Below are 12,469 nucleotides of genomic sequence, written 5' to 3' on the forward strand. Positions count from 1 at the left end.
GTTTTCCCTGTAGGGTATTTTCCAAGGTTCCTCTAATACCCACTGTCTCAGGATTAAGAACCAGCTTCTCTTTGGCCAGTGGGGAGCTACTAAGATTATCGTTATTGTTTCTTTCTGTAATTTCTGCAGTAAGCGAGGAATCAGCGGAAAGGGTGCAAATGCATAAACTAGGTCCCACTCCCATCTTATTGATAAAGCATCTATTGCCCATGGTCTGTCTCTTGGATTTATTGAACAGAAGCGTCGGACCTGGGCATTTTCCCTGGAGGCAAACAGGTCTATCTCTGGTAGTCCCCACCTGGCAGTAATCTCGTGAAATATGTCGCGGTTTAATGTTAATTCTCCTGGATTTATTTCCCTTCGGCTTAGGAAGTCCACCTCTCTAGGTTCTCTGACCCTTTTAGATGGACTGCTGTTAAGGAGAGAATGTTTGTTTCCAACCAGGAAAATATTCTTTTGGCTACTTCCCTCAGCGAATCGGACCTCGTGCCCCCTTGGTGTTTCAGGTACACCACTGTAGTGATATTGTCCGAGAGGACCTTCAGATGCCTGTTTTTTAATAGGTCTACTGCTTCTGTGAGTGTCATAAGGACTGCATTCAGTTCTCTGAAATTTGAGGATCTTTCTTTTATGCTGTTTGGCCAGTCTCCCTGGAAAAACTGACTGCCTACCTTTGCACCCCAGCCTGAAGTGCTGGCATCTGTTATGACCTGAGCTTCTGGGATTCTGAGCCATTCTATACCCTGGAGCAGATTTTCTTCTTCCTTCCACCAGTCTAGATCTATTTTGACAGTTGACGGTACCTGTATCATCCTGTCTAGGGACGTCTGCTTCCTGTCCCATTTTTTCAAGATCCATGACTGCATGATTCTTGTATGGGCCTGAATCCATGGAACCGAATTTATGCATGCGGTTAAGTTCCCTAACAGGCTCAGTGCCCCCTAATGGAACACCTGTGAGATTTTTTTAAAGCAACTTATTTGGTTTCTGACAGTTCTTGCTTTGTCCTGGGGTAGATAAGTTGTTTGGGATACAGAATCTAACTGTACGCCCAGGAACCTTATTTTTGTAGATGGAGTGAGTATTGATTTTTTCTGATTTATCACCCATCCTAAACCTGAAAGGGTACTTATAACTTCTTCTTTAGTCCTGGAGATTTCTTCTTTTGAATTGCCAATTATTAGGAAATCGTCTAGGTAAGGGATGATATTGGTTCCCTTCCTGCGCAGAAAGGCGATCATTTCCACCACTAGCTTGGTAAATGTTCTAGGAGCCGATGAGATACAAAAAGGGAGGGCTACTGGAAGTGATCGAGGAGTCCCCCGGGATCTCTTATTGCAAACCTTAGATATCTCTTGGAGGCCTGATAAATCGGTATGTGACAGTAGGCGTCCTTTAGATCCACTGACGTAATAAAGGTACCCTTTGGAATCAGCGGATTCGTAGATGCGATTGACTCCATCTTGAATCTTCTGTATACTATAGATCTGTTTAAAAGCTTTAGATTTATTATTGTGCGGAATGTGTTGTCGGGTTTTTTGACTAGAAAGAGGCCTGAGTAGAACCCCTTCCCATTTATGGAGTCTGGCACCTCTATGACTACTCCTGATCTGAGTAAGTCCGGAGTACCCTGCCAAATTTTTTCCCTTATAATTCTGTTTTGGGTGGTAACGGAAAAATTTTCTGGAGGTGTTGGAGAATTCTATTCTGTATCCCTGGGTTATAATGTTTAATGCCCACGGATTTGATGTAACCCGAATCCACTGGTTTAGAAAACACTTCAATCTACCTCCCACTTTGGCATCATTGTCTATTGTTCTGTTTATTTTGGGGATTAAGAATGAATCCCCTACCCCTTCCACCTTTTGGTTAGCTCTTGCGACCCGTTTAACCCTTACCTCTGTAGGGCCTAGATTGTAAAGGGAATTGACGAAAGGGCCTTTTCTTTGTTTCTTTTTCCGTACAGAAACTTTCTTTTTATTAGCCGCTTTCTCCAGTATTTTATATAACACTGGGCCAAAAACAAACTCCCCTGAGAAGGCGATAGAGCATAGTTCAGACTTGGAGGTTTTATCCCCTGACCATGCCTTCATCCATAAAGCTCTTCTAGCTGAATTGGAAAGGGCTGCATCTCTCGCGGCAAAAGATACCAATTCTGCCGAGGCATCTGACAAAAAGGCTGTTGCTGATTTTAACAATGGTAAGGAATTTAAGATATCTTCTCTGGGAGTTTTGTTCTTTAGGTGATCCTTCAGCTCTGACAACCAGAAGTACATGGCCCTTGCCACGGATGTAGCTGCAATGTTAGTTTTTACACCAAACATAGATGCCTCCCAAGCCTTCCTTAATAAAGAATCTGCTTTGCGCTCCATTGGATCGCTAAGTTGTGATACATCTTCAGCAGGGGATGAAGGTAACTTCTTTGCTAATCTTCACCTCCCCAACGGGAGGACTCTCCCTGCATGCTAACCCCATAGGGGCAGTTAAAACACTGAGGGGGAGGAGCGGTGGGGACGCAATTTAAACTCTGTGTATTCCTGCCCCGACAGAGGTCAAGGGTCATCTCTCATTGTGGCATGGTGGACGAAATGGAAAAAAAAAAAATATATATATACACTGCTCAAAAAAATAAAGGGAACACTTAAACAACACAATGTAACTCCAAGTCAATCACACTTCTGTGAAATCAAACTGTGCACTTAGGAAGCAACACCGAGTGACAATCAATTTCACATGCTGTTGTGCAAATGGGATAGACAACAGGTGGAAATTATAGGCAATTAGCAAGACACCCCCAATAAAGGAGTGGTTCTGCAGGTGGTGACCTGACCACTTCTCAGTTCCTATGCTTCCTGGCTGATGTTTTGGTCACTTTTGAATGCTGCCGGTGCTTTCACTCTAATGGTAGCATGAGACGAAGTCTACAACCCACACAAGTGGCTCAGGTAGTGCAGCTTATCCAGGATGGCACATAAATGCGAGCTGTGGCAAGAAGGCTTGCTGTGTCTGTCAGCGTAGTGTCCAGAGCATGGAGGCGCTACCAGGAGACAGGCCAGTACATCAGGAGACGTGGAGGAGGCCGTAGGAGGGCAACAACCCAGCAGCAGGACCGCTACCTCCGCCTTTGTGCAAGGAGGAACAGGAGGAGCACTGCCAGAGCCCTGCAAAATGACCTCCAGCAGGCTACAAATGTGCATGTGTCTGCTCAAACGGTCAGAAACAGACTCCATGAGGGTGATATGAGGGCCCAACATCCACAGGTGGGGGTTGTGCTTACAGCCCAACACCGTGCAGGACCTTTGGCATTTGCCAGAAAACACCAAGATTGGCAAATTCGCCACTGGCGCCCTGTGCTCTTCACAGATGAAAGCAGGTTCACACTGAGCACATGTGACAGACGTGACAGAGTCTGGAGACGCCGTGGAGAACGTTCTGCTGCCTGCAACATCCTCCAGCATGACCGGTTTGGCATTGGGTCAGTAATGGTGTGGGGTGGCATTTCTTTGGAGGGCTGCACAGCCCTCCATGTGCTCGCCAGAGGTAGCCTGACTGCCATTAGGTACCGAGATGAGATCCTCAGACCCCTTGTGAGACCATATGCTGGTGCGGTTGGCCCTGGGTTCCTCCTAATGCAAGACAATGCTAGACCTCATGTGGCTGGAGTGTGTCAGCAGTTCCTGCAAGACGAAGGCATTGATGCTATGGACTGGCCCGCCCGTTCCCCAGACCTGAATCCAATTGAGCACATCTGGGACATCACGTCTCGCTCTATCCACCAACGTCACGTTGCACCACAGACTGTCCAGGAGTTGGCAGATGCTTTAGTCCAGGTCTGGGGGGAGATCCCTCAGGAGACCGTCTGCCACCTCATCAGGAGCATGCACAGGCGTTGTAGGGAGGTCATACACACTACTGAGCCTCATTTTGACTTGTTTTAAGGACATTACATCAAAGTTGGATCAGCCTATAGTGTGTTTTTCCACTTAAATTTTGAGGGTGACTCCAAATCCAGACCTCCATGGGTTAAAAAATTTGATTTCCATATATTTTTTTTTGTGTGATTTTGTTGTCAGCACATTCAACTATGTAAAGTACAAAGTATTTCAGAAGAATATTTAATTAATTCAGATCTAGGATGTGTTATTTTTGTGTTCCCTTTATTTTTTTGAGCAGTGTATATATATATATATATATATATATATATATATATATATATATATATACATACACATACACTGCTCAAAAAAATAAAGGGAACACAAAAATAACACATCCTAGATCTGAGTTAATTAAATATTCTTCTGAAATACTTTGTTCTTCACATAGTTGAATGTGCTGACAACAAAATCACACAAAAATTAAAAAATGGAAATCAAATTTTTCAACCCATGGAGGTCTGGATTTGGAGTCACACTCAAAATTAAAGTGGAAAAACACACTACAGGCTGATCCAACTTTGATGTAATGTCCTTAAAACAAGTCAAAATGAGGCTCAGCAGTGTGTGTGGCCTCCACGTGCCTGTATGAATTCCCTACAACGCCTGTGCATGCTCCTGATGAGGTGGCGGACAGTCTCCTGAGGGATCTCCTCCCAGACCTGGACTAAAGTATCTGTCGGCTCCTGGACAGTCTGTGGTGCAACGTGACATTGGTGGATAGAGCGAGACATGATGTCCCAGATGTGCTCAATTGGATTCAGGTCTAGGGAACGGGCGGGCCAGTCCATAGCATCAATGCCTTCGTCTTGCAGGAACTGGTGACACACTCCAGCCACATGAGGTCTAGCATTGTCTTGCATTAGGAGGAACCCAGGGCCAACCGCACCAGCATATGGTCTCACAAGGGGTCTGAGGATCTCATCTCGGTACATAATGGCAGTCAGGCTACCTCTGGCGAGCACATGGAGGGCTGTGCGGCCCTCCAAAGAAATGCCACCCCACACCATTACTGACCCAATGCCAAACCGGTCATGCTGGAGGAAGTTGCAGGCAGCAGAACGTTCTCCACGGCGTCTCCAGACTCTGTCACGTCTGTCACATGTGCTCAGTGTGAACCTGCTTTCATCTGTGAAGAGCACAGGGCGCCAGTGGCGAATTTGCCAATCTTGGTGTTCTCTGGCAAATGCCAAACGTCCTGCACGGTGTTGGGCTGTAAGCACAACCCCCACCTGTGGATGTTGGGCCCTCATATCACCCTCATGGAGTCGGTTTCTGACCGTTTGAGCAGACACATGCACATTTGTGGCCTGCTGGAGGTCATTTTGCAGGGCTTTGGCAGTGCTCCTCCTGTTCCTCCTTGCACAAAGGCGGAGGTAGCGGTCCTGCTGCTGGGTTGTTGCCCTCCTACGGCCTCCTCCACGTCTCCTGATGTACTGGCCTGTCTCCTGGTAGCGCCTCCATGCTCTGGACACTACGCTGACAGACACAGCAAACCTTCTTGCCACAGCTCGCATTGATGTGCCATCCTGGATAAGCTGCACTACCTGAGCCACTTGTGTGGGTTGTAGACTCCGTCTCATGCTACCACTAGAGTGAAAGCACCGCCAGCATTCAAAAGTGACCAAAACATCAGCCAGGAAGCATAGGAACTGAGAAGTGGTCTGTGCTCACCACCTGCAGAACCATTCTTTTACTGGGGGTGTCTTGCTAATTGCCTATAATTTCCACCTGTTGTCTATCCCATTTGCACAACAGCATGTGAAATTGATTGTCACTCAGTGTTGCTTCTTAAGTTGACAGTTTGATTTCACAGAAGTGTGATTGACTTGGAGTTACATTGTGTTATTTTAGTGTTCCCTTTATTTTTTTGAGCAGTATATATATATATATATATATATATATATATATACACAGTACAGACCAAAAGTTTGGACACACCTTCTCATTCAAAGAGTTTTCTTTATTTTCATGACTATGAAGGCATCAAAACTATGAATTAACACATGTGGAATTATATACATAACAAACAAGTGTGAAACAACTGAAAAAATGTCATATTCTAGGTTCTTCAAAGTAGCCACCTTTTGCTTTGATTACTGCTTTGCACACTCTTGATGAGCTTCAAAAGGTAGTCCCCTGAAATGGTCTTCCAACAGTCTTGAAGAAGTTCCCAGAGATGCCTAGCACTTGTTGGCCCTTTTGCCTTCACTCTGCGGTCCAGCTCACCCCAAACCATCTCGATTGGGTTCAGGTCCGGTGACTGTGGAGGCCAGGTCATCTGGCGCAGCACCCCATCACTCTCCTTCATGGTCAAATAGCCCTTACTTTCAAAGTTTTCCCAATTTTTCGGCTGACTGACTGACCTTCATTTCTTAAAGTAATGATGGCCACTCATTTTTCTTTACTTAGAATTTGTATTATGGCAAGAAAAAAGCAGCTAACAGTCTATTCAGTAGGACTATCAGCTGTGTATCCACCTGACTTCTCCTCAACGCCACTGATGGTCCCAACCCCATTTATAAGGCAAGAAATCGCACTTATTAAACCTGACAGGGCACACCTGTGAAGTGAAAACCATTTCAGGGGACTACCTCTTGAAGCTCATCAAGAGAATGCCAAGAGTGTGCAAAGCAGTAATCAAAGCAAAAGGTGGCTACTTTGAAGAACCTAGAATATGACATATTTTCAGTTGTTTCACACTTGTTTGTTATGTATATAATTCCACATGTGTTAATTCATAGTTTTGATGCCTTCAGTGTGAATCTACAATTTTCTTAGTCATGAAAATAAAGAAAACTCTTTGAATGAGAAGGTGTGTCCAAACTTTTGGTCTGTACTATATATACACACACACACTCACCTAAAGAATTATTAGGAACACCTGTTCTATTTTTTATTAATGCAATTATCTAGTCAACCAATCACATGGCAGTTGCTTCAATGCATTTAGGGGTGTGGTCCTTGTCAAGACAATCTCCTGAACTCCAAACTGAATGTCAGAATGGGAAAGGAAGGTGATTTAAGCAATTTTGAGAGTGGCATGGTTGTTGCTGCCGGACGGGCCGGTCTGAGTATTTCACAATCTGCTCAGTTACTGGGATTTTCACGCACAACCATTTCTAGGGTTTACAAAGAATGGTGTGAAAAGGGAAAAACATCCAGTATGCGGCAGTCCTGTGGGCAAAAATGCCTTGTGGATGCTAGAGGTCAGAGGAGAATGGGCCGACTGATTCAAGCTGATAGAAGAGCAACGTTGACTGAAATAATCACTAGTTACAACCGAGGTATGCAGCAAAGCATTTGTGAAGCCACAACACGCACAACCTTGAGGCGGATGGGCTACAACAGCAGAAGACCCCACCGGGTACCACTCATCTCCACTACAAATAGGAAAAAGAGGCTACAATTTGCACGAGCTCAACAAAATTGGACTGTTGAAGACTGGAAAAATGTTGCCTGGTCTGATGAGTCTCGATTTCTGTTGAGACATTCAAATGGTAGAGTCTGAATTTGGCGTAAACAGAATGAGAACATGTATCCATCCTCTGATGGCTACTTCCAGCAGGATAATGCACCATGTCACAAAGCTCGAATCATTTCAAATTGGTTTCTTGAACACGACAATGAGTTCACTGTACTAAAATGTCCCCCACAGTCACCAGATCTCAACCCGATAGAGCATCTTTGGGATGTGGTGGAACGGGAGCTTCGTGCCCTGGATGTGCATCCCTCAAATCTCCATCAACTGCAAGATGCTATCCTATCAATATGGGCCAACATTTCTAAAGAATGCTATCAGCACCTTGTTCAATCAATGCCACGTAGAATTAAGGCAGTTCTGAAGGCAAAAGGGGGTCCAACACCGTATTAGTATGGTGTTCCTAATAATTCTTTAGGTGAGTGTATATATATATATATATATATATATATATATATATAATATCTCTCTCTATCACTAACTGCATTTCTTAAAAAATAAAATAAAATGTGCAGATGCTAATGAGCACACTATTGATCGGTGCTCTGCAGCACGCATGCACACAGATCGTGCGTGCGTGCAAAAACTGGAGTATAAAAATTCACTACAGTGAACACGGTCTAAAAATTTATAGAAATATATACACTGCTCAAAAAAATAAAGGGAACACTTAAACAACACAATGTAACTCCAAGTCAATCACACTTCTGTGAAATCAAACTGTCCACTTAGGAAGCAACACTGAGTGACAATCAATTTCACATGCTGTTGTGCAAATGGGATAGACAACAGGTGGAAATTATAGGCAATTAGCAAGACACCCTCAATAAAGGAGTGATTCTGCAGGTGGTGACCACAGATCACTTCTCAGTTCCTATGCTTCCTGGCTGATGTTTTGGTCACTTTTGAATGCTGGCAGTGCTTTCACTATAGTGGTAGCATGAGACGGAGTCTACAACCCACACAAGTGGCTCAGGTAGTGCAGATTATCCAGGATGGCACATCAATGCGAGCTGTGGCAAGAAGGTTTGCTGTGTCTGTCAGTGTAGTGTCCAGAGCATGGAGGCGCTACCAGGAGACAGGCCAGTACATCAGGAGACGTGGAGGAGGCCGTAGGAGGGCAACAACCCAGCAGCAGGACCGCTACATCCGCCTTTGTGCAAGGAGGAACAGGAGGAACACTGCCAGAGCCCTGCAAAATGACCTCCAGCAGGCCACAAATGTGCATGTGTCTGCTCAAACGGTCAGAAACAGACTCCATGAGGGTGATATGAGGGCCTGACGTCCACAGGTGGGGGTTGTGCTTACAGCCCAACACCGTGCAGGACGTTTGGCATTTGCCAGAGAACACCAAGATTGGCAAATTCGCCACTGGCGCCCTGTGCTCTTCACAGATGAAAGCAGGTTCACACTGAGCACATGTGACAGACGTGACAGAGTCTTGAGACGCCGTGGAGAACGTTCTGCTGCCTGCAACATCCTCAAGCATGACCGGTTTGGCATTGGGTCAGTAATGGTGTGGGGTGGCATTTCTTTGGAGGGCCGCACAGCCCTTCATGTGCTCGCCAGAGGTAGCCTGACTGCCATTAGGTACCGAGATGAGATCCTCAGACCCCTTGTGAGACCATATGCTGGTGCGGTTGGCCCTGGGTTCCTCCTAATGCAAGACAATGCTAGACCTCATGTGGCTGGAGTGTGTCAGCAGTTCCTGCAAGACGAAGGCATTGATGCTATGGACTGGCCCGTCCGTTCCCCAGACCTGAATCCAATTAAGCACATCTGGGACATCATGTCTCGCTCTATCCACCAACGTCACGTTGCACCACAGACTGTCCAGGAGTTGGCAGATGCTTTAGTCCAGGTCTGGGAAGAGATCCCTCAGGAGACCGTCCGCCACCTCATCAGGAGCATGCACAGGCGTTGTAGGGAGGTCATACAGGCACGTGGATGCCACACACACTACTGAGCCTCATTTTGACTTGTTTTAAGGACATTACATCAAAGTTGGATCAGCCTGTAGTGTGTTTTTCCACTTTAATTTTGAGGGTGACTCCAAATCCAGACCTCCATGGGTTGAAAAATTTGATTTCCATTTTTTTATTTGTGTGTGATTTTGTTGTCAGCACATTCAACTATGTAAAGAACAAAGTATTTCAGAAGAATATTAAATTAATTCAGATCTAGGATGTGTTATTTTTGTGTTCCCTTTATTTTTTTGAGCAGTGTATAAATATACATTTATATAAACCCCTAACTACAATTTCTTCTTTTTTAACCCAAAAAATAGAAAAATTGGCAAAAAATAATTAAAATCAGCACAGATGTGAAAAACAAAAAAAAAGCGCAAAGAACAGTCCGCAGGTGCGCACTAAACAGCACTTGGGGGTCACAGCTCGCACGCAGAAAAGGTGGTGCAGAGTTGGAAAATGGTAAAAAAAAAATATAAAAAGTCCCAGCAAGCCACAAGCAGCACAGAACCTCTCTGCATGCAGTCACCAGCTAGAATGGCTGCATGCAGGGAAGTTCTGCCTCTTCCTGTGCAGCTAATAGCACTGCCATTGTCTGGAGCGTTGTTCCAGCCAATCGCAGCGCTGGAAGGGGACCCAAAACACTAGTGTCCCCTGCTTCACCTCGGAGGTGACAGATGCTGACCAGTTCAGCACCTGCTACCTCCCCCTGACCTCCTCCCCACCCGATTCTTCTTACAGCTTCTTCGCTGCGATGTGACGGTCTCATTGATCAGCCAATCGCAGCACTTGGAGCTGCCAGGGGGCGGTGCAGTACCATACTGCCCTTACTTGGTAAGGCTGCCTGCCGGTAAGAGCAGGCATGGTGCTGCGATTCACCCCCGATCCTTCCCCAGAGCCCTGCGGACCTTGCTGGCGTTAAGTCACGTCTGGTTGCGGCGTACATGTACGGCACAGGTCGTTAGGGGTTAAGGTTATGCAGTGAAAGTCTGGTGATATGTTATCAGTACACACAAGAAACAATCAAATTCAGAAGAAAGCAGATGGTGACAGGGAGCAGCACTGACACAAAGAAGAATTATTTTGTTAATAAATTTTAAGTACCTTTTTGTCATTTTAGCGTCTACTCATCCTCACAGATTCAGCATCTGAACACATGTGATTAGCTGGTATAATTAGAAAAGGATGTGGCCATACAATCTCTGCAGCAGAAGTTTATCTCACATATTACCTGTCATTGGCGTGGCTGTAAGGGGAGCACAATGAGGGCATAACTACTGTGAGGGGAGCACAATAAGGGCATAAATACTGTAAGGGGGCACAATGGGGCAAAACCACAGTGAGGAGGCACAATGTTTTAAAGCAGGCATCCTCAAACTGCGGCCCTCCAGCTGTTGTAAAACTATAACTCCCACAATGCCCTGCTGTAGGCTGATACCTGTAGGCTGTTCGGGCATGCTGGGAGTTGTAGTTTTGCAAGAGCTGGAGGGCCGCAGTTTGAGGATGCCTGTTTTAAAGTATGGGTGGTGCCAGACAAAGAACCTGCCCTGGGTGCCAAACACCTTAGGCACACCACTGGTACCTACTAAAATGAATAAGTTAACATATAATGCACGTGCCAAGTCTGCCAGAGAGGACACAATTCTTTAGCTGATAAAAGGTAAGTTAAGGCTGAAGTCTGGACATCTTTAATAATTTGCCTGTGAACATGCCATTTACTAATGGCAATAATAAAAACAAATGTAGAAACAATACAGTCATATTTAGTTACTTGTGTCCAAAATGATTTTATTTGTTTAAAGGAGTTATCCAATGTCTAAAACATTCCCCCCAATGTCTCATACAGATTATACTTACCCAACTCCCTGGCACCCGCGTTGCTCCTGATCCCTGCATGGCCACCAGGGTGACACTAGGAAGACTTGTCCCCATTGTGGCCTGCTATTGGCTGCTCGTCCCAGTCACCGGATGTTTAGATCCATGCGACGGGGAGATGCAGCGGCAGCCGTGAGAGGGTTCAGGAGCGGGGTAAATATAATCTATGTCAGGGGCCCAGATATTGGGAGGAAGGTTTTAGAAATTGGATAACCCCTTTAATTACTAAATCTCTTTGGATATACTAAAATGAAACAATTTTCCTACCTGATTTGCAAAATATTCCACATCAAGTGCTAACTGGAGCCTAATTTTGTTATCGTCGCTTATTCCACCATTGATAGTATTACTGGACATTGTAGTTTTTCGTGCTTGTTTCAGTCTTTTCAGACTTTCTTCCATTCTCTTAACAGAGCTGAGCACATCAGACACAGTCTCATAATACCTGTAAAGCACAAGGGATCCTCTGTCAGTTAACACCATTAGGGCAAAGTACTGATTGTATAAAAATCCAATATATGTGAATTTTTTTTTTTTATTGTACATTCAGAACTGCAAATGTGCCACTTGCAGCTTTCACCCTCCCACCATTCGCTTACACAAAGAACCAAGATGTAAAACCTTCCATGATGCTCTCAGACTTCAAATGAGTTCTGTGCCCAAAATATAGCATTTTGAATATTGAGCCTATAATTTAAAAACGGATATTCTGGCTGTTGGATGGCCTTTAATCTCTTGTGGAATTTAGACGCAACTATACACCCATTTTATTGGTGCACTACCTCAAATGGACATACATTTATGCTGCAAGGTGAATGGTGAAAAATTATCAATGCAACATTCTCTCCCCCCCCCCCCCCCCCCCCAACACAAAAAAATGGTGCCATAGAAAAAAATACAACTATCCCACAAAAAAAAAAAAAAAAAGTTTAGCAACATCAATGAAAAAAGTTATAGCTCTCGGGAATGAAAAAACTGAAAACTGTCAGGTCATAAGGTCCAAATCTGGTTGCAGTGGCAAGGGGTTAACATGTCAGTCCTTAGATTTTTTTTTACATATGTCCTTGGCAGTGAAAGGGCTAATCCAGTATCAATAGTATTGTCAAATATACTTACATCCAATGCTCAAAAGGTATAGAAAACTCAGTTGTCAAAGTAGAGAACCTTGATAAAATAAAGAAAACATTGAAAGGAACCTGTCAGGAACTACA

At 44.7% G+C, this 12,469-nt stretch overlaps 1 protein-coding gene across 3 annotated transcripts in view; it reads right to left on the reverse strand.

Annotated features, from left to right (window-relative positions):
- The window catches only part of COG2 (component of oligomeric golgi complex 2), a 329,606-nt gene that overhangs the window by 19,946 nt on the left and 297,191 nt on the right, over positions 1-12,469 (reverse strand). For 2 of the 3 annotated variants that reach the window (XM_040429434.1, XM_040429436.1), the window contains 2 exons: positions 12,375-12,422; positions 11,526-11,703 (listed from right to left, as the gene is read on the reverse strand). In XM_040429434.1, coding sequence (XP_040285368.1) covers positions 11,526-11,703; positions 12,375-12,422 — 226 coding nt within the window. The remainder of the gene's footprint in view (positions 1-11,525; positions 11,704-12,374; positions 12,423-12,469) is intronic. The other variant, XM_040429435.1, reaches the window with a different exon arrangement.

The sequence above is a fragment of the Bufo bufo genome, chromosome 4 (assembly GCF_905171765.1).
Source record: "Bufo bufo chromosome 4, aBufBuf1.1, whole genome shotgun sequence".
Taxonomy (NCBI): domain Eukaryota; kingdom Metazoa; phylum Chordata; class Amphibia; order Anura; family Bufonidae; genus Bufo; species Bufo bufo.